This window comes from Symphalangus syndactylus, chromosome 20 (genome assembly GCF_028878055.3).
Source record: "Symphalangus syndactylus isolate Jambi chromosome 20, NHGRI_mSymSyn1-v2.1_pri, whole genome shotgun sequence".
Lineage (NCBI taxonomy): Eukaryota > Metazoa > Chordata > Mammalia > Primates > Hylobatidae > Symphalangus > Symphalangus syndactylus.
In genome coordinates this window covers 15,373,338-15,395,316 of record NC_072442.2, presented here as the reverse complement: position 1 = coordinate 15,395,316, position 21,979 = coordinate 15,373,338, and the positions used below count along the sequence as shown (strand labels likewise).

General features: G+C 48.1%; 1 protein-coding gene across 7 annotated transcripts in view; it reads left to right on the top strand.

Moving 5' to 3' along the window:
* RNF43 (ring finger protein 43) overlaps positions 1–21,979 on the top strand; it is a 64,435-nt gene that overhangs the window by 37,113 nt on the left and 5,343 nt on the right. For 6 of the 7 annotated variants that reach the window (XM_063628508.1, XM_063628507.1, XM_055258551.2 and 3 more), the window contains 6 exons: positions 9,574–9,696; positions 17,426–17,500; positions 17,619–17,750; positions 18,377–18,481; positions 20,070–20,231; positions 20,763–20,865. In XM_063628508.1, coding sequence (XP_063484578.1) covers positions 9,574–9,696; positions 17,426–17,500; positions 17,619–17,750; positions 18,377–18,481; positions 20,070–20,231; positions 20,763–20,865 — 700 coding nt within the window. The remainder of the gene's footprint in view (positions 1–9,573; positions 9,697–17,425; positions 17,501–17,618; positions 17,751–18,376; positions 18,482–20,069; positions 20,232–20,762; positions 20,866–21,979) is intronic. The other variant, XM_055258552.2, reaches the window with a different exon arrangement.

The window sequence follows — 21,979 nt, the reverse complement described above, 5'->3', positions numbered from 1 at the left end:
TTCCTTAAGTTTCATTTCTTTGGTGTTTTTCACAGGGACTGTCTGGCTTTAGTTTTTGGCCTTTTAAGCATTGAAATCTTAACCTAAATAATTACTCAAAAATAAACACTTATCTGATTCTAGTAGGTTTTCAGATTCCTGCCATCTCTGGCGTGAGTTTGGCTGGAACAGGAACAGCAAAATCAAATCATAAAGCAAACTGTGTCAAGGCTGTTTGCGAGTAGCACATTGGGTTAGGTGTGAGAGTTCAGTTAACTACTTTGTTGTGGCAAGAGTTAAGACCATGCCTCAGAAGGGCCCTAGACAAAGCCTCTATAGACCTTATCCTGGGCCTGTGGGAATTAGATATTACCCCTAGCAATACTTGCCATCTGTGTCAAGACCTCAGCCTTTCTGCAGAGGACTTCTTTGGATAAGACCTAGCTAAACAAGGGGACTCAGTGGTACTCCTTATAAGATGGAGGTCAGTGAGGGTGACAAGATCTTTCCTGGGACAGTGGTCAGAACTCAGCTGACTTCCCAGGACTAATTAGTATGATTTTTGGATGGTTGAGCCCTGAGTTCCTCACCTGGTGGAGAAAAGGAGTCCAGGAACACATGACTGGGTTATCTTTTAAGGTCTTGATCTTCATAGGCCTCAGAACTTGGTATTCTATTTCATGGCCTTGCTTCTAAAGATCCCTGATGTAACTAAAATGATATTTGATGGGCTCCCTCTTCTTTGCTTCTAACTTCATGAGTAGCTTCCTAGTACCTTTGTAGCTGGAGGTCATTCTGATCTGACTGAGTCAGGATAAACCCTGTTTCCGTATGAGAATATAATGATATAAAAGTTCTACTTCTTGAGTGGCTAGGATTTTTCTCCTTCTCTCTGTCTATGATTAGTGCCAAATAAACTTTCTTCTCTGATATCACTTTATTTCAAAAGCAGCTCAGATAATTAGTTCTTCTTCTCCTTTCCTTATTCCGTTTGCTTACGAGTGCACTCATGACCTGTGAATCACCATACAAAGATGCCAGGCAGAGTGTGGGGTCAGGAAAACCCCACCATGGGGGCTGTTTTCATGTAAAGAAGTCAAGTTGCATCATGGAGCTCCAGCACAGTCTGAAATGAGGATAGGTGAATTCGGAAGTTGAAGAATGGTGTCTGTAATGTGGGGTGAAGGGGTGAGGAAAATGGCAGTCTGGCTGAATGACCATTATTTGGGTCTGAGCTTCTGTGACCTCTAATTTCGGGACACCCCTTTCTCATCCTAAACCAACAGGGACTTTTCACTGGGAAAGTGTCTCTGAGCAGCGTCTGGGTCTGGCTGCCTTTGTTGTGGCTAGGAGAGGAGATGAGATAAACCCTAGAGGAGAGGAAGGAAGCCGAGGTTGGGAGGCAGAGCACAAGGAGCACGACAGATCCTGCTTCTGTCTTGTTAAGAATGATTCAAGTTTGAAAATTCTAGAAATGGGGACCCTGAAGCCTTCCACTGTGATCCCAGGCATTATATTACAGTACTCACCTAATGTTTACCATGCCACAGAAAAGCCTCCCCAGCATGCATACCCGGAGGCAGTGTGGGGTTGAATTTAGGGGACCTCAACCTCCTTTAACTAGGTATTAACTAGGTTGACTAACTTTAACTAGGTGGGCAATCTGTAACTTGAGTCTTGCTTTCTTCAACTGTAAAAGACAAATTTTGAAGGTCCGTTATGGGTGTGAACCAGGCTCAGCTGTTAGCAATTTACATCTCTTCTATAAACTACAGGCAACTGGATTCAAATCAAGTTTTATTCATTCTGTCACCAAACACTAAGGGCCTATGATATGCAGAGCCCCAGACTGGAGTTTCAGTGAGCTCAGTTTTTCCCTCAGATTTTGCCACCCTGCTTCCTATTAGATTCTGGAACATCATTTCAGTTCTATCTTGTCAGCTCTTTTGCTCACCAGCACCCCCGTTCCCCCAGGGAGGTTTCCTGAATCAAGTGGGAAATCATGGAGGCCTCTTCGTCCATCCCCTGCTAGTGTGCATTCCCATCAGATGGCCCAAGGTTATGCTTCTCCCTCCCCACCAACATTATTTTCTTTTGTAGCTTAAAAAAGTATATACGATGAAGCAGGAATACACTTTTCTGGTAAAATAATTTTAAAAAAATAGATAGCATGCTTGTAATCCCAGCACTTTGGGAGACCGAGGCAAGAGGATCACTTGAGCCCAGAGTTCAAGACCAGCTTGGGCAATATGGTGAAACCTTGTCTCTACAAAAAATACAAAAATTAGCCAGGCTGGTGAGGCATGCCTGTAGTCCCAGCACCTCAGGAGGCTGAGGCAGGAGGATTGCTTGAGCCCAGGAGGTTGAGGCTGCAGTGAGCTGAGACTGTACCACTGCACTCCAGCTTGGGTGACAGAGCAAGACCCTATCTCAAAAATAAATAGAGTAAAATAAAGAGAAACTCCTCTCGACAATTCCCCAGCCTCCCAACTTGATTCATGGAAACTCAGTCATCCCAAAGAGATAGTGACAAGTTTATGTAAGGTTTCGAAAGAGGTCTTGAGGTTCCTAAATCTAAGCCTGAACAATCACCATTAGGATCTAACCTGTAGATGTGAGCATTGACTCCCTTTAGTACAAGGCAAGGTGACCAAGCTGGGCCTCAGTGGTGGGCCTATTCTGGTGCCGGGATCCGGAAGCAGCAACTTCAGGCCAATCTGTTTTTTTCCCACCCCCATATCTGCAGGAGCTTTACTTTATGATGCCGGTGTGTCCTCCTACCTAAGATAAAAGTTCAGGTAATGGAGGTTGCGCAGGAAAGGATGATTGTAAAATCTGAAAAGAGGAAATGGGGAGAATGATGCCTTTGATGCCTGGCCAATGTTCTTGATTACAAAGGCAAAATTGTAGCAAGCAGTAAAGTTACCTGTCCAAGGCCTGGTTGAAGGTCTGTACGTGGAATCAGAGAACTAAGAGATGATTGCAACAGAGGTCAGTGGTGGGGGCGGGAGAGGGTGGGAGGGAGGGTGGGGAGGAGAGTTCCTGGGAAACAAGAGACAGTGAAGAATTGCTTGCAGGAGCACACACCTAAAGAGGAGGAGATGCCATGGATAAGGGGAGACCAGCATTAAGTTCCAGGCCCAGTTGAGCCCTGAAATGCCCTTTGTGAGGAGGTAATGAGATCACATGGCTTCCTTCATGGGAAGGAGGCAGGCTGAGAACTGGAAGAGCTTGTTCAGTGGGGTTTGGAGGGCTGAGAACAGGAGGGAAGTGACTGTGGATAATGAGCTGTCCCAGACTGTGCCTTGCAGAACACTGGCATTTAGAGGCACTGTTGATTACCAAAGAAGGGGGGAGGGGTTCAGAAAAGGCCTTGTCCCTTCCAGGAATAAGAAGGGACTTTATTATAGATACAGTAATAAAAACAGCTGCCATTAAGTGAGCACTTACTAAGTGTTAGGCTTTGTGCTAGGCAGTTATATCCATTATCTCCTGTCTACACAAAGCATTTTTGTTCCCATTCCAAAGATGAGCAATATGAGGCTCAGAAAGATTAACATGCCCAAGGTCACACAGGTAAATGATGGGGTCAGAATTTGAACCCTAGGTCTGTCTTGGGAGGGAGGGGAAAAAATCAGAACAAATAAGGAGAACACAGGGAGAATAGACTCAGGAATATGAAATACAACACACACCACTAAAGGACAGTTCACATGTCTTTACACAGGTGGTATAAAATGTGTATGCAAAGCTGAATTCTGAGTCAGAATGACCTAACTCGTGCTTGAAAGCAAGTGCCTCTTAATTTGCCCCTTATGGCAGCCTGTGAGACAGTGGTGTCCTAACTCCTGGCCTTTGAGGAAGTCAAATTCACCAAGTTTCCATGAGCCCTCCACAACCACACCCTTCTCAAATCAGGCAAGCTCATTTCTCTTGACCCTCCCCTGGTGTCACTGAGGGTACAGGTGGCCCAGGGTAGAAATCATGTTTGCATCTTCATGATTAGGAGACCTTGCATTCCAAGAAGACAGATGTATTTGCATCTGTTTTCTCAAGAGCCCGCTTCCTGGCTGAAAATTCCTTGGAGGAAGGGCAAAGACAGCCCCTGTGTTATACCCAAGGAATGCCGATGCTGTCTTTCTTGCTAGGTGCTGAACTGAGTCCTAGTTCAAATGGCTATTATTTGTTTTTAATTTGAGAATATTTGAAAAGCTCTCATTGTAAAAGAGTCAAACCATACAAAAGTATGAGTATGATTGTCATGCCACAGATATGATTGTACTAGAAAGATCATGTTACTTTATTTATTTTTTTTTTTTATCAAATCTAACACCAAGGTCCTATCCCATTAGCTGCATAGACATCTGTTTTCAAGGGCACTTCTCCTCACAGAGTAGCACAAAAGTCCCAGAGTTTTATAAAAACCAAGATATCCAAGGGACCCCTCTGATATTCATCCGTGCTGGCCACCACAGATACGTTCCTTGTCCAAACACAGGCGTTCCCTTGAAATCCACACAGGCACATCATCTCTGCCAGGGGCCAGCCTCCTGGGGTCTAGTACTCAATCCTTCTCCAGGGACCCACCTCTTCTGGGGCACAGGCTGCAGCTTCCCACCACTCAGCTCCAGGCCCCTCCCGCTGGCTCCAGACCCCTCCTTCCTGCCCTCCAGGTTCTGAGACTTTGACCCCTCCCTTCACCACAGGCCCTTCTGCCTTCCGGACACTCACACTTCCTCAGTAAGTTCAGTTTTTCTGCAAAAGCCAGGAAGGGAGGACTTTAAACAACATTTGCTTTTGGCAAATGCCCCTAAGGCAAGGAAATAGAAGGTGAAGCCATCTTCTTGGAAGGGAAGGAGGGAAAAGACATGGAACAAAATATAAATAACTGTCGTTCTTTTTTATTCTTCTACAACAGCAAAAAACAAAACTCAAATCGCATGTATTATCCTGTGATCAAAGTATTCAAAGCAAAACACCAAAGTCCCTCTCTACTACCCCCTCTCTAATTCCTCTCCCAGAGCAACCATTATGAGGATTTGGGTGTGCTCTGTCTTGTCTTCATAGTTAACTATCGTCAATTATCTGGTTATAGACTTTCAATATTTAATCAACAAATATTGATTGAGTGCCCACAAAGTAACAGGCAGTGGGGGGCAGGCTAGACTCAGTCATCATCTGGAGAAGAGAGGGAAGTAAGCCGACAATTACAATACCGTGGGGTAATGTATGATTAGGGAAATGCCGGACAGAGCAGCAAGTGCCAAAGGTGTTCAGGGAAATGAAACAAGTTATTATTTCTGGAACATAGGTCGCAAGGTGGGAAGAGATATAGGAAGGGAATGTTAAGCCATGAGGCAGGGCCCAGACCAGGCGGAGCCTTTTAAGCTATGTTTAAGAGTACAGACTTTATTTCAGGAGCTACGAGGAGCCTTGTAAGAGCTGCAAGTGGAAGAGTAACATGCTCAAGTTAGCATTTTAGATCACTTTGGCTGCAATATAGAGAACGAATGGGATGAAGTGACCCTAGGGAGTAGGTTATGTCGGTAAATAGGGTTGACAGTGATGGTGGCCTGTATTAGAATAGTGATAGTGAGAATGGAAGAAAGAATAAAATAAGACAAATATTTAGGAGGTAGAATTGTTAGAATTTGGTGATTGATTGGATATTGGTGGTTGGAGTGGGAGTGAAGGAGATGGAGGCTAGGAGGAGAACATCTCGCTTGGGTAATAGATGGATGGTGGTTCCAATCCCAGAGACAGCAAACACTGGAGGAGCAGTTTTGGGGATAGAATGAGTTCAGTCTTGAACATGCCGAGTTTGAGGTGTTCTACTTAAGATTATTAAGGTAAAAACGTCAGGGGGCTGTTAGACATAAGGGTCTGGAGCTCAAGAGAAGACGAAACTGTACATATGTAATCACTGACCTCTGTGTGGGCACCGTAGCCATGGGATTGGCTGCGGTCACCCAGAGAAGGCATCAAGAGTGAAAAGAGGGGGCCAGACATGGTGGCTCATGCCTGTAATCCCAGCACTGTAGGAGGCCAAGGCGGGCAGATCATGAGGTCAGGAGTTCAAGACCAACCTGGCCAACATAGTGAAACCCCATCTCTACTAAAAATACAAAAATTAGCGAGACATGGTGGCGGGCGCCTGTAGTCCCAGCTACTTGGGAAGCTGAGACAGGAGAATCACTTGAACCCAGGAGGTGGAGGTTGCAGTGAGCTGAGATTGCGCCACTGCACTCCAGCCTGGGCGACACAGGGAGACTCTGTCTCAAAAAAAAAGAAAAAAAGAAGAGTGAAAAGAGAAGAGGGTCTAAGAATCCCGTGGGTCATCACCAACATTTTAGGGACTTGTATTTGGGCCCTTATGCTTTAGTAAGATAAATTTTCTTAGTAAATGAGTTCGGGGAAGGTATGTTTTCAAAATAAAATGTAAATTGTTCTTAAATATTTTTTTAACCTTATCCTACTACTACTTTCCATTTTTTTTCTAATCTCTACCACTTACTAGCTGTGTAATCTTGGGCATGTTATTTAACCTTTTAGTGCTTCAGTTTCCTCATCTTTAAAATGGGGACAATAACAATCTTTACCTGATAGTGTTGTTATGAGGATGAAAAGAGTTAATATGAAAAAGTGCATAGAACAATCACTGGCCCACAGTATTTACCCAATAAATATAAACTGTACTGTCCTTATCCTGACTATCATTAGCATGGAGATGGATGGAGGGTTGATGGATGGAGGGTTCATTTGGAGCTCCATGGCTCCGACAATGGAGTCAGGCAGAGTTGAGTTCAAATCTTGTTTGACCTTGATTTCTCTCAGCCTCAAGCTTCAGTTCTTTAAGTGGCTATGATAGGGGTAGTGGGGAGATGGAGATGGTTAACGGGTTTAAAAAAAAAAGTTACAATGAATGAATAAGGCCTAGGATTTGATAGTACAATGGGTGACTATAGTCCACAATAATTTTATTGTACATTTAAAAATAACTAAAAGAGTATAATTGAATTGTTTGTAATACAAAGGATTAATGCTTGAGGAGATGGATATTCCATTCTCCATGATGTGATTATTACACATTGCATGCCTGTATCAAAACATATCATGTATCCCATAAATATATATACCTACTATGTGCTCATAAAAATTAAATAATTGCCGGGCGCGGTGGCTCACGCTTGTAATCCCAGCACTTTGGGAGGCCTAGGCGGGCGGATCACGAGGTCAGGAGATCGAGACCACGGTGAAACCCCGTCTCTACTAAAAATACAAAAAATTAGCCGGGCGTGGTGGCGGGCGCCTGTAGTCCCAGCTACTCGGAGAGGCTGAGGCAGGAGAATGGCGTGAACCCGGGAGGCGGAGCTTGCAGTGAGCCGAGATCGCGCCACTGCACTCCAGCCTGGGCGACAGAGCGAGACTCCGTCTCAAAAAAAAAAAAAAAAAAAAAAAAAAAAAAAAAAAAAAAAAAATTAAATAATTGTTTTTGAAAATGGCTATAACACCTACCTTATAGTGAAATAATGTCTAAAAGCTCTGGCACACAAGAGAGGCCTTTATTGATGGTTAATTTCCTTCCATTCCTTCTTCCATAGTTGTTAATTCAGAACCAGGCAAGTTTGGTGACTCACACCAGGTTTTTTTCCCTTCCACCTCCTACAATGCAGCACTGAGCTGTAGATGCTGGTTCCCTGTTCAAACCTGGGGAAGAGTGCTGTTTAAATTTCTGCAGACACACTGTAGGAACTTCTCCAAAGTGACTTTCCTCTCCCAGGCGACCCTCTTGTCAGTGAGTGGCATCTTGGAGTCATCAGGAGAAGGCTGCACCGTGTGGGGAGGGTCGAAGAGCAAGCAGAGCAGAACCTTCTGTGGCTGCGATTTGTCCTTCCTCAGGGAAGGCCTCCATCTTCTGCTCTGGTGGAGCAGCTGCCTTCAGATTCCCCACCACACCAGAGTCTCCTCCACAGTCTTCAGAGAAATTGGTCTCCAGTGCAAATCTGTGGTCCCAGCTCTGTGGCCTGACTCTTGCAGATCCTTTCAGCCTCATGTCCTGCCTTCCCTTTCGTGCCAGACCTCACTGCCCACAGTCTACCTCAGCCTCGTGCAGGGCCTCCGTTCCTTGCTGCAGTGGCTTCCTCTGCTAGGAATGTGGCTCCCCAACCCCGCTCCCTTTCATTGGTCCCTGAGGTGAACACATACCTAGTTAGCCTTCAAGGTAGCTCTCCAGTCACCTCATGTGAAAACTGCTCTGCTTCCCATATGTATTGTTAGCTGCCCCTCTTTGTGCCCTCCCACAGGCCCTTGCATTGTAACATCACAGTGGGTTTGCATGCTTGTCTTTTGAGCTGCTTTAAGGCAAGGAGCCTCTCTTACTCATCATTAGCTCCTCACTGCATTGGACAGAGCCCGACACCAAGGGGGCCTTCCGTGTTGGCAGAACAAAGAAATGAATAGATGCATGGACAGACGGAGAGACTAATGCAGCTTGTTGAGACAGGGGCTGCAGCCTCACTTACGTGAGAACAACTCCACCCTCATGGCCCAGCCTTTTTCTTGGGGCAGGGGCACATTATAACCTTTCTCCCACACTAAGCCTTGCTCACTACCAGACTAGTAGGCCTTAAACTCTGGGAGCAAGAATGGAACTCCTTCCTATCTCAACACCCCCTGCCCAGAGATTTTTGATTCAAAGCAAGGTAGTACATAGTTATTGAGAACCTACCATGTTCAAGGGACCGCAGTGACACAGAGGAAATAGCCTGAAAGAGCTTTCAGAAAGTGTGCTTTTAAATCCATCATTGACATTATCTTCATAAACATCTTTATAAATTCAAGATTCTCTGTGGTTCCTCCGATGGTTCTTTCTGGAAGTCCTTCAGACTTCAACAGTAGTAGAGGGGAAGTGTGGGCAGCTCTCTAATAAGAAATCTCTTTCTTGCCAGGATACGTGGGGTTTCTACTATATAGGAGTCCCTGGCCCATAGGATTATTCAGGGCCAAATAAGTCATACTTTGTTCTCATTGCACTCTGACATTTTGTTTAGGGAAAATTAGATTCGAATGGGTGTACAAATCGCCATGAATGAGAAGAGGTGGTCTCATCCCTTTGATGAAGAGAGCCTGAGGAGGCAGGAGGCACCAGCAGCACCCAGCACTGCCCATGGGGATTCCGAAAGCACCGATGCAGGCACACATGGATATTCTCTTAGCCTGGGGCTTGGGGAGCAGGTAGAAGGATCAGGAGGTAGAGAGGCTGGGGCCAGGAGAAGAGCCATCTGCATCTGGCCAGTGGATTGTTGGAGTTGAAGGTTGTTAGAGTTGCTTTGCAGCAAGCTCTTCATTTAGGTCCCCTCTGGGACACCCTCTCCCTCCTATCTGCCTCCACTACCTGTGTCCTTGGCCCCAGCATCTCTGAAGTGACAAACAGTGGTCACTCTTACTATGAGGCAATCTAATCATAATGCCTACTCTTTTACGGCACCAAGACACCTGCCTGGTACCTCCCTAGAATAATGGAGAGGTATATGGCTCTCACAGCTCACTCCTGCTGCCTAAAGCCTCCCTAACCAAGTCTGTCTCTCTCTGCAGTCCCACCCCCTGTACCTGTGCAATGCCAGTGATGACGACAATCTGGAGCCTGGATTCATCAGCATCGTCAAGCTGGAGAGTCCTCGACGGGCCCCCCGCCCCTGCCTGTCACTGGCCAGCAAGGTAGACTCACACTTCACCCTACACATACCCGGAACTTCACCCAGCTCTGGGCTATGAGAAGACCCTGTGCCCTCTTGTCCCCATGTTTCCTAAGAGTGATGTACCTGATTCCCTTGGATTTCCCTAACCCATGACTGGTCTGAGAGAAGTGGAAGTTCACACCTCTCTTCTTTCTCCTCCGACTAGCACTAGCAGGACTTTTTGACCTTCATCCCAGCATGCTCCCCATCCCACCTTCTTCCCATCACTTGGGAGTTCCTGAGTCCCTTCCCCTGCTCTGCACCAGAGCAAAGAAGGGGTCAATTGAAGGGATTTCCATCTTTTAGAAATATACACTGAGCACTGTGCAAGAACAGCAGAAATAGAAACCATTGCCCCACCCTTAAAAAGTTTACACTTTTCCCCTGAGGCTGCAAACTGGTGGCCCATAAGCTGGGTTTAGCTTGCAGACACGTTGTGTTTAACCCTCACAGCGACTTTTCAATGTGTAAATTAATTGCCACATTTAAAAATTAAAAATGTTTATATAAAAGCTCAGATTTTCACTAGGCGCGGTGGCTCACGCCTATAATCCCAGCACTTTGGGAGGCCAAAGTGGGTGGATCACGAGGTCAGGAGATTGAGACCATCCTGGCTAACACAGTGAAACCCCGTCCCTACTAAATATACAAAAAATTAGCCAGGCGTGGTGGCACATGCCTGTAATCCCAGCTACTCAGGAGGCTGAGGCAGGAGAATGGCGTGAACCTGGGAGGCGGAGCTTGCAGTGAGCTGAGATCGCGCCCCTGCACTCCAGCCTGGGTGACAGAGCGGGACTTTGTCTCAAAAAAAAAAAAACCCTCAGATTTTCAGCTTCTTTAGAAGAAAGCTGCAAAGCACATTGCTGCAGGCCATGGTTGGTGGGAGCTGGGCTGGGGCTGCCCCTTTTCCACAGCTGTGGGCCTTCTCTTTTGCCTGCTGCACCCTGGCCTGCTACCTCACAGGACCTTTAGACCTTTGCCTGTGACTGCTGCTTTAACTAACAATAGCAGTTACTGTTTTCTTTTTTGTTTTTTTTTTTTTTTTTGAGATGGAGTCTCGCTCTGTCGCCCAGGCTGGAGTGCAGTGGGGCAATCTCGGCTCACTGCAAGCTCCGCCTCCCGGGTTCATGCCATTCTCCTGCCTCAGCCTCTCCGAGTAGCTGGGACTACAGGTGCCTGCCACCACGCCCGGCTAATTTTTTTGTATTTTTAGTAGAGCCGGGGTTTCACCGTGGTCTCGATCTCCTGACCTCGTGATCCGCCTCGGCCTCCCAAAGTGCTGGGATTACAAGCGTGAGCCACCGCGCCCGGCCAGCAGTTACTGTTTTCTATGTGCTTATAATGTGCCATGTGGACATGGGACAGATTCTTTGTGTGTATGATCTTATTCACTTTTCAGGACAATCAGGAAAGGTAGGCATTATTGTTCTCCATTTGACGTATGAGACAAGTGAAGATCAGAAAAGTCAAGTAACTTGCTGGATGATACAATTAGGAAGGGGTGGAGCTGAGCTTTGAATCCAACCCTGTCTGTTTCTCAAAACGAGGCTTAATCTATCTGTGGCCTCCCTTCTAGCTGGAAAACTGAACATACGTGTGGAGTGTAGTTAGATTTTGTGTGGCACACACGGGTATGCCCCCAAGGGTGGTGAGAGAGGAGAGTGACACTCCCGGCCTTTGTGCTAGCTTGCTGTCTCAGGCCCAGATCCCTTGTGGATATCCTCATTCTCCTGGGGGCAAGGAAACAGCCTGGGTTCTTACCTCATCCCATGGCAGGCAGGGATGTGGGCAGGATTCTGAATGTGGGTGAAGATATTCACCTGGCCTGGCCGTGCTGACAAGGAAGGCGACTCCAGAGGTGGTGGGAAGCAGGGGGTCAGGATGCACTTGGAGGAGCTGGGGAGTGTGGCATCTCTGCAAGGCTATGAGCCTTCATGGCAGCAGAGTTGTTAGGCTGCAGCTGCCTGCCCTACTTCTGGATGTTTCGTTTCTCTTTCCTTACAAAATATGGGCAAATGTCATTCATTTATTCATTTGGTAAACAAGTTCCCAGTGCCTGTACTGCATTACATAGTGAGTATGTGTGTGTGTATGAGAGAGAGAGAGAGAGATGGGGAAGAAGGATTCCGAGAAGCTTTGCTGCTATTGATGGGAGCTGGCCTGGGGCTGCCCCCCTTTCCACAGCTGTGGGCCTTCTCTTTTGCCTGCTGCACCCTGGCCTGCTACCTCACAGGACCTCTAGACCTTTGCCTGTGACTCTTATGAGTCTTTGAGCTACCTCCAATATTTCAGAGGTTCCACAGGCTTACCTCAAGTACTTGGTTTTGTTTTGGTTGGAATTCTATTAGTTCAGCATGTTAATACAAGTTATCTCATAAGAAAATAAATTGTAAGTAATAAATGTAGTTAGTTTGGTAGAACATCTGTTTTTCTTTTTTTTTTTTTTTTTGAGACAGAATCTTGCTCTGTTGCCCAGGCTGGAGTGCAGTGGCTGCATCTTGGCTCACTGCAACCTCCGCCTCCCAGGTTCAAGTGATTCTCCTGCCTCAGCCTCCTGAGTAGCTGGGATTTCAGTTGTGCGCCACCATGCCCAGCTAATTTTTTTTTTTTTTTTTTTTTTGAGATGGAGTCTTGCTCTGTCGCCCAGGCTGGAGTGCCGTGGCGTGGTCTCGGCTCATTGCAACCTCCGCCTCCGGGGTTCAAGCAATTCTCTACCTCCGCCTCCCAAGTAGCTGGGATTACAGGTGCCTGCCACCACGCCCGGCTAATTTTTGTATTTTTAGCAGAGACAGGGTTTCACCATCTTGGCCAGGCTGGTCTTGAACTCCTGACCTGGTGATCCACCCGCCTTGGCCTCCCAAAGTGCTGGGATTACAGGCATGAGCCACCGCGCCCAGCCTAATTTTTGTATTTTTAGTAGAGACGGGGTTTCACCATGTTGGCCAGGCTGGTCTCAAACTCCTGACCTCCAGAGTTCTGCCTGCCTCGGCCTCCCAAAGTGCTGGGATTACAGGCATGAGCCACTGGGCCCAGCCGAACATCTGTTTTTCTTAAAATGTGACTCATGAGAGGTCTAAGGGAAAGATGGAGTCTTAGGGGAGGGAGAGTTTGGAAACCACTGACCCCCTGCAGCTCTGGTTTGGCTTTTCCTATGGGTGTCAGTGGTGTTGTCACCAATGACAGAGCTGGGGCTCTCAAGTCAGATAGCCCTGGGCTTGGAGCCTGGCTCCTCCACTGCCTCTCAGTGTGACCTGGACTTTTTAAGCTCACCTCTCTAAGCCTCTATTTCCTCATCTGTAAAAGGGGAATAATAATGGGACTTGTAAGTAGTTAGGAGGATTTAATGAGACAGTACAGATGGAAGCCTTTAGCCCCGTGCCACGTACATGGTAACCACTCAATAAATGATTGCAATTATCATTACTATCATCATCATTGGCATCATCATTCCGTGCTTTTGTAGTTAACAAGGTTGGGGATATTTTTCCTTCCATTTGTTGTCTCGCTTATTCTTTTCTGAAACCCTCACCATAAGTCTTCTGGAGGCTTCCATTCTTGTCACCACTCCACTACCCCCTCCACCCTCTGTCCAGTCACCCAGATTGGTTTCTGTTTCTTTATTAGCAGCTCCACAGCCATCCTGGTGATGAGCTGGAGCCTTATCACCTCATGCCTGAACTAGTGCACTGGCCTTTTGCCTGCTAGAAGGAGCTAGATCTGGAGAAAAGCAGATGGGTGCAAGCCCTGTCTCTCTTACCGTGGAGGCCACTACCTGGTAGTAAAGAACAGGCAGTCTGAAGGCTGAGGTCCTGGGTGCAAATTCTGCCTCCACCGCTTCTCAGTTGGTGACCCTGGGCAAATTATTTAGTTCCTCTGAGCCTCAGTTTCCCAACTCAAAAGTGGGGCTGATGACTATCTTATAGAGTTGTGAGGAGTAAATGAAATCACATGTGGGAAACACGTAGTATTAATAATAGTTGATATAAGGGCCAGGTGTGGTGACTCACACCTGTCATCCCAGCACTTTCGGAGGCCAAGGTGGGTGGATCACGAGGTCAGGAGTTTGAGACCAGTCTGGCCAACATGGTGAAACCTCATCTCTACTAAAAATACAAAAATTAGCCAGGCGTGGTGGTGTGCGCCTGTAGTCCCAGCTACTCTGGAGGCTGAGACAGGAGAATTGCTTGAACCCAGGAGGCGGAAGTTGCAGTGAGCCGAGATCACACCACACGCTACTGCAGTCTAGCCTGGTGACAGAGCGAGACTCCCTCTCAAAAAAAAAAAAAAAAATTTAGCCGGGCCTTGTGGCGTATGCCTGTAATCCCAGCTACTCAGGAGGCTGAGGCAGGAGAATCTCTTGAACCCAGGAGGCGGAGACTGCAGTGAGCTGAGATTGCACCCCTGCACTCCAGCCTGGGCAACAGGGTGAGACTCCGTCTCAAAAATAATAATAATTATAATTATTATTATAATAGCTGATATAATAATAACTAATGCTTAAGCAACACCACGTGCCAGGCACTATTATAAATGCTTTGTGTGGATTCGTTTATGTAGTCCTCATAACAACCCTATGGACTAGGTCCTGTTATTATCCCAGTTTACAGAAAAAAAAAAAAAAACAACAGACACAGTAGTGAAGTGACTTGTCCCAAGTCTCATAGCTAATAGTTGGTATCAGAGCCAGGGTTCAACCCTAGGCAATCTGGGCAGTGGATCTCAATAAAGGTTATATTCCTTCTCCTTCCTTTCACCCTTAACTTTCAAGCCCAAAGGAATCCCAACTTTGCTACTGAACCTATCCTGACCAGCCCAGGCCCAGCCAGCCTAGTAGGAGCAGAAATCCCTCCCTGGGGGCATGCCTCCAGCGGGTAGGGTGTCTGTGCATGCTTTCAACACCATCTTCTGCTAAGTCTAGGTTTCAGGGAGGCACATGGTGGGTGGAGGGGAGAGGCCAAAGGTCCTTCCTGTCCCCACCCCTACCTCAAAGTAAGCAGCCTCACTTTTATCTGCTTTGTATATTGAACATTTGTGCCAGATTGTGTGTATGTGTGTTGGTGGAGGGGATAGTAGAGGGGAGAGCCTTCTGGAGTGAAAAAAGGTCTGGAAACTTCTGTTTCTATTCCTTTGTGCTCTAGAATATTATCAGCATTATAGCTTTATGTATGTGCCTTGTCTCCACAACTATATTATGAGCTGTTTTGGAGGGCCTGGCCTTCCGTGGCTTGGTGCCCTGGGCACGGTAGGTGCTTCATTTTTGATAAGCAGAAGATATACAGGGACTCTTGTCTGGAGAAGAAAATCTAAGGCCCAGAGAAATGCAGCAGCTGACCAGTGAGTCCTGCAAGTAAGAGGCAGACTTGCAACTCACTCTCATTGCTCTCTCTGTAATGGCTCCTGTTGCTAGAGGCTGTGGCACCTTTGCCTGCTACCCCTAGGGCTGGCCAACTCTGAAGCTTCCAAAGAGCTCTCTGGATTCTTTCTAAAACTGTCTTCCTGTCCTGAGGGCCTGCCTATCCTCTCTTTGCTTTCCAAATTCCAGTCCTCAAAGAAGTACTTTTTTCCTTTTTGCCTCCACTTACTTTCTTGGGGGCAGGTGGACAGGAGGCATAGATAGCCCTAGATTGGACTGCTATCTGTCCCCAAATCTTGCTTTTTATTCCTAGAATTCTGGACACAGGGACTCACTGCCTGAAAGTCCTGTTTGTTTTCCCCTGTTGGCCAGTGCTCTGGGCTCTTTGATCACTTTTACAACTTTGTAATTATGGGCCGTAATGGGCTGGAGTGTTTGAATGTCACAGTAATTGCCTTCCACTGTTCCTACCCCAATTCTTCAAAGAGAGAGGGGAGGGGAAATAACAAAATCTCCAAAGAAGAAAGTCTTTGCCCTTCCTCATGCTCTTCCAGGCCAGGATGGGTCCAGGGTCTTGTTCTAGGGATGTGAAAACTGAGGCCTGGGAGTCCCAATTCTGTGACTACTGGGGTGACCTCTCCTGTCCCTTGACCAAATCCCTGGAATAGGAGATCACCAGTAGGGTTCCCTACCAGGGATTCCTTTTACCCTGGTACTTCTCCCATACCCTTGTTAGGAGGGTTCTGAAGATTGGAAAGTCTCTACCTGCCTGGAGTAGCTTAGATGAGGTGGACTTCCTGGGAGGAAGTGAGTAGGCAAGATGGAAGCCATGAACCTCTCAACTCCTTCAGCACTTCCATTCTGGAATTGACTGGTCCTGTGAATTTCCAGTCAATTAGCCTGGTAAGCCTGGGCCCTAGGCTTGGCCTAGCTCCTGGGGGAGGAAGGAAAGTTACCTTCCTGACCAAAATGTGGCCCCACTTGAGTGTCTCCTCTGCCTGCAGGCAGTGGGCTCTGAGTGGCCCCCTGGGCCCTGCCGCTGTCTGGGGAGTGGAGAGCAGGGAGCTGGAGCAAGGAAAGGAGCTGCTCCCAGCCTGCCTGGCAGGAGACCTGCCCTGACAGGCTCTCCCTGGGAAGACAGGCAGAGATCAAAGTGCTGAGCCTGTGAGTAAGTCCCAGTGCTGGCTCTTCTTGCTGCCACCACTACTTGCAGGAGGGTTAACTCCTTCAGTGCCTGTGGGAAGACCCCAGAGACTTTGGGGGCGGGGGGCGGTGCCCAGGGATGTAAAATCACAGCCTGATGCCATTAGAAGATGAACCTTTGCCCTAGGGAGGAAGGCTGGAGGGTGGCTGTGCTAGGCCGGGAGGCCCCAGGCCAAGGCCAGGAGCAGCTCCTCACAGTGCCTGTTAGTTGTTTGCTGTTGTGCCTCCCCCCTCCCCCCACCTTTAGCTCTTATCTCCCTTTCCTTACTCCCCTCCCTACACACACCCCCTGGATTCCTGCTTTTTGTTCTCTTTCTGGCACTGCTATCTGTTCTCCCTGGTTGGCTAGATTCTGCTTCCTCAAGCTGGCTCTTGGAGCCCTTGGTGAACATGCACGTGTGCACACTTACCATATGGGACTAGCCCCTTGAGTCCCTCCCCACTTTTGTCTCTAATGCCACCCTAAGGGAGAGGACAAAAGGATAAGCCACTGGACAAGGACTCCTCTAAGTCCTTGAATTGGAGCCAGAGAAAGACTTGGCAAAGTAGAGTGTGGCAAGGAGAGGGAGCCCATGAGATGAGCTGAGACTGGGGCTTTGTGATGGTGGCCTTGGGTGAGAGTAGCGTCCCAGGCTCTTAGACCTTTGCCTGAGGTGGGGAGATGCCCTGCAGGCAGGGCTGGGCCCTGGAAAGCCCAGTTCCCTCTGAAGGAGAGCTGTACTTCTCTGCTGTCCCCTTTTTCTCTCTCTTCTCCTTCGAAGGGGTGCAGGTCACTCCTGCTCTTCGTGCTCACACCTCTTAGTGAAGGCAGGCTGATTGTACCCTGAGGGCAGGAGCTGTGTCTTATTTGTCTTTTATCCTAGAGCCAGGTCCACCACCTGGCACCCTGTAAACCCCCCTTAAGGATTTGTTCCATTACAAAAGGAAAAGCTAGATATTATCCCTTGAAGGCAGTGGGGACCTGAGTGAGCTCAGGAGGCAGAAGAGGAGATCTTAGACCCAGTGACCCCTTGCATAGGTAGATGTGAGTGTGCAGAGGTGTGCTGTGGGCATAATCCTAGGAAGGGATAGATGTGTGAGGGGTGAGGCTAGCCCGTGGGTGGGCTCTGTCCTTCCCTGACCTTAGCCCAACCTCTACTGTGTGCCTCTGCAGGCTCGGATGGCGGGTGAGCGAGGAGCCAGCGCTGTCCTCTTTGACATCACTGAGGATCGAGCTGCTGCTGAGCAGGTACCCAGGGACATTTGCGTGTTCAAGGAGGGGGCTGGATGGAGGAAGATAAAGCTCTCAGGGGAGAGGGAAGGGCAGGGAGAAGTCACAGCAGCCCTGTGGGCACTTTCCCCCGTAGCTGCAGCAGCCGCTGGGGCTGACCTGGCCAGTGGTGTTGATCTGGGGTAATGACGCTGAGAAGCTGATGGAGTTTGTGTACAAGAACCAAAAGGCCCATGTGAGGATCGAGCTGAAGGAGCCCCCGGCCTGGGTAAGCACACTAGACCTCCAGACCTTGCCCTGCACTTACCCCTACTTTGTCCTGTGGCAACTCCCACCAAAAGCCCTTAGACTCCTGGAGCTGCGAGAGATCCTGGAAACTCTCTAGTCCAACTTCATCCATCAGCTGTGTGCCTCTGGGCAAGCTTTCCCCCGTCTTTGGGCCTCACCTACAGAATGAACAGATCAGGACAGATGAGTTCTAAAGTTCTTTACAGCTCTGTGGCTTCATGGCATGGAATAGCAGAGCCAGGATGAAACCCTGGTCCCGTGATCCATGACCCCTGATTGGGGCTTCTCTACTGGCCAAGAACCTCATCCAGCGGCTCACTGGCAAGAAACTCCCACCTTGCAGAGGGGTCCCTTTCTCTTTTTTCCCCAAGCATATGGGTTTTGAGATAGTACTTCTCCTAGTGACATCTGGAAGACCCTCTCTGAGTGCCCTTGGGCAGGGAGGGCCCACCTAATCCCACTTGCAGATTCCTCTCCATCCCCTCAGATGGAGGACTCAAGGGAACCTCCAGCTAGCTATGTGCCTCCCGGGCTCCTGTGTTTCCTCCTGAATTGACCCAGCCCACCCTGGAAGTATGACCCTTTCCCTCTCTGCTCACTCCCCAGCCAGATTATGATGTGTGGATCCTTCTGACAGTGGTGGGCACCATCTTTGTGATCATCCTGGCTTCGGTGCTGCGCATCCGGTGCCGCCCCCGCCACAGCAGGCCGGTGAGCAGTGTGGGGTCTTTGGCGGCGGTGAACGTGTGCGTGCGTGTGGGTGGGTGGTTGGGGAGAAGGAAGGAGTACGTGAGGAAGGCACCTTTATACCTATGAAACTATTTACATCAAAATACCCCAGCATCTGTCTTTGTTGACTTCCAGCAGCCTCTCCTCGTATTACTCATCCATTCAACAAATACACCAAGCTCTATTATGTGTCGGGCACTGTTCCAGGTGCTGAGGGTAGTACAGTGAAGAAGATGACAAAAAACCCCTACCCTCAAAGAGCTTTTATTCTAGAGGGAAAAAACAGACAATAAACAGACTAAATAAGTAAAATCTATAATGTTTTAGATGGTGATATGTACTACGGAGAAAAAATGATAATGCTGATAGCAAAGTGGGGAGGGAGGGAATGCAAGGGAACAGGGTTAATTTTTTTTTTTTTTTTTTTTTGAGACAGGGTCTTGCTCTGTCACCCAGGGTGGAATGCAGTGGCGTGATCTCGGCCCACTGCAATCTCTGCCTCCTGGGTTCAAGCAATTCTCCTGCCTCAGTCTCGTGAGCAGCTGGGAGCTACTAATTTTTGTATTTTTAGTAAAAATTAACAGAGTTAATTTTTACAAGCAAGTCCAGGGAAGGCCACATTGAGAAGATGGCATTGCAGCAAAGACCCTAAATGGGAGAGGGAGTGATCTGTGCAGGTAACGGAGGAGAAAGGGATCTAGGCAGAGAGAACAGTAAATGCAAAGGCCTTAAGGCAGAAATGTGTCTAGTGTATCTGAGGAACAGCATGAAGGCTGTGGCTGGAACAGAGTGAGACGGCAGAGTAGCTGGTGGGGGCCCCGTTGTATTGGACTGTTGAGGCCATTTGTTTTTTACTGTGGGTGAAACAGGAGCCACTGGAGTGTTGTGTGAGAAGGGGCGTCACGATCTGACTGAAGTTTTAATATGATCATTCTTGCTGTTGTAATGAGAATAGACTACAGGGAGGCAAAGCTGGAAACAGAGAAACCAGCTAAGAGGCTATTGCAGGAATCCAGGTGACAGTAATGGTAGCTTGGATTAGGAAGGTGGCAGTTAAAATGGTGAGCAATAGTTAGGTTCTGGGTATATTTTGAAGGCAAAGCCAACAGATTTAGTAATGGATTGATTGTGGGATATGAGAGGACTCAAGGATGGCACCAAGATTTTTGGCCTGAGCAATTAAGAGAATGGAATTGCCATTTGCTGTAATGGGGAAGACGGGGAAGACAGGTATGTGGTTGGAGATGAACCCATGGTTAATAAGATGAGGCATGTAAGTCTGAAATGCTTATTAGATATCCGAGTTGAAATGTCAAGCAGCAGTTGGATAAAAAGTTTCTCTCATGGGTCATCAAAGGAAGAAAAGCTAATGGTATAAGCAGGTGGGTGGACTGGGAGGGCTTGGCATGCTTGGCAGAGCCACATATGAGCTCCAAGGAGACGAACTCCTAAGGATGTTCAACTGGCCATGTGATCTACCTGAGTGACTGGGAACGGAGTCCAAGCTGGGGTCCAGAGAGGGAGGGAAGGGGAGCCCATGCCCCAGTCTGAGCCCCATTCCTCTTCCCAGGATCTGCTTCAGCAGAGAACAGCCTGGGCCATCAGCCAGCTGGCCACCAGGAGGTACCAGGCCAGCAGCAGGCAGGCCCGGGGTGAGTGGCCAGACTCAGGGAGCAGCTGCAGCTCAGCCCCTGTGTGTGCCATCTGTCTGGAGGAGTTCTCTGAGGGGCAGGTAAGGCAGGTCCTGCGGTTCACCTCCATGACCAGACTGGGGAGACTGAAGCTGGGGGAGGGATGGGCAGGCCTAGGGGCTGGTATGGGTACCCTGGCTACATCTGTTTCCCATGTATCCTGCATGAGGCAGAGATCAGGGACCAGCCTGAAGTTTGGTCACTTTTCTGACCTTCCAGTGAAAGAGCACTATTGTTTGTTGAGAGTGTACCACGTGCCAGGCTGCAGTGGTGCTTTGGATGCATTATCTCATTTTAGACCCATGGCGATGAAGGGTGGGGTTAGATTCATTTTTTTATCTTCATTTTACAGCAGAAAACTGTCTGTTAAGAAACTTGCCCAACGTCATGCAGCTAGGTGCAAAATCCAGGTCTATGTGATACCAAAGCTCATACCGTTCCTACTCTACTGTGAGGTCTTTTACAAGTAGATAATAGCAAGGAGAGGCCTAAGGGAGTTGGGGATGTCCTGATTCCTGGCAATTCCTATGGCTACAGAAGCCTTTGGTTTGGACCCCCCTCTTTTTCTCCAGGAGCTACGGGTCATTTCCTGCCTCCATGAGTTCCATCGTAACTGTGTGGACCCCTGGTTACATCAGCATCGGACTTGCCCCCTCTGCATGTTCAACATCATAGGTAGGAGGTGGGCCAAGGACTCCCCTCTGTGTAGGCAGACAGGTCTAGAATGTGGCTTCCTTTTGGGAAAGGGTTGCAGTCTTGAAGCTGGGGAGAAAGCAGAACTGCCACCATAGTTATATGGGCTGTACACTGCTCCAGAGTGCCTCCCTCGAGGGGAAGGGCCATTCAGAATGTAAATATCTTTATTTGTTTATTTTTTAATTTTAATTTTTATTTTTTGAGACGGAGTTTCACTCTCATTGCCCAGGCTGGAGTGCAATGGCGCAATCTCGGTTCACTGCAACCTCCTCCTCCCAAGTTCAAGTGATTCTCCTGCCTCAGCCTCCCGAGTAGCTGAGATTACAGGCATGCACCACCATGCCTGGCTAATTTTGTATTTTTAGTAGAGACGGGGTTTCTCCATGTTGGTCAGGCTGGTCTGAAATTGCTGACCTCAGGTGATCCATCCGCCCACCTTGGCCTCCCAAAGTGCTGGGATTACAGGCGTGAGCCACCGTGCCCGGCATGTAGATATCTTTATTATTATTATTATTATTTTTTTTTTTTTTTTGAGTCGGAGTCTCGCTGTGTCACCCAGGCTGGAGTGCAGTGGCACGATCTTGGCTCACTGCAAGCTCCGCCTCCCGGGTTCACACCATTCTCCTGCCTCAGCCTCCAGAGTAGCTGGGACTACAGGCGCCTGCCACCATGCCTGGCTAATTTTTGTTGTTGTTGTTGTTGTTTTTTGTATTTTTAGTAGAGACACGGTTTCATTGTGTTAGCCAGGATGATCTCCATCTCCTGACCTTGTGATCCACCCGCCTCGTCCTCCCAAGTGCTGGGATTACAGGCGTGAGCCACTGCGCCCGGCCGTAGATAATCTTTATTATTGTAAAAATTATTTGTACTTCATGGCAAGTTTGTTGATTCTAAATCTGGCTGATTTGTATGTATATTATTCCAATTTTCTGGCAACAAAATATCCTATTCTAACAATCAGTATGTTAACATAATTTTCTAAAAGATGAAAGTGAAATAAATATCTTGAGGAAAGAGAACCTTTTTCTAAGGTACCCGCAGGTGCCCTATGGGCTAGCAGTGGCCCTCGGTGAAAGAGCTCCAAATGGCTGAT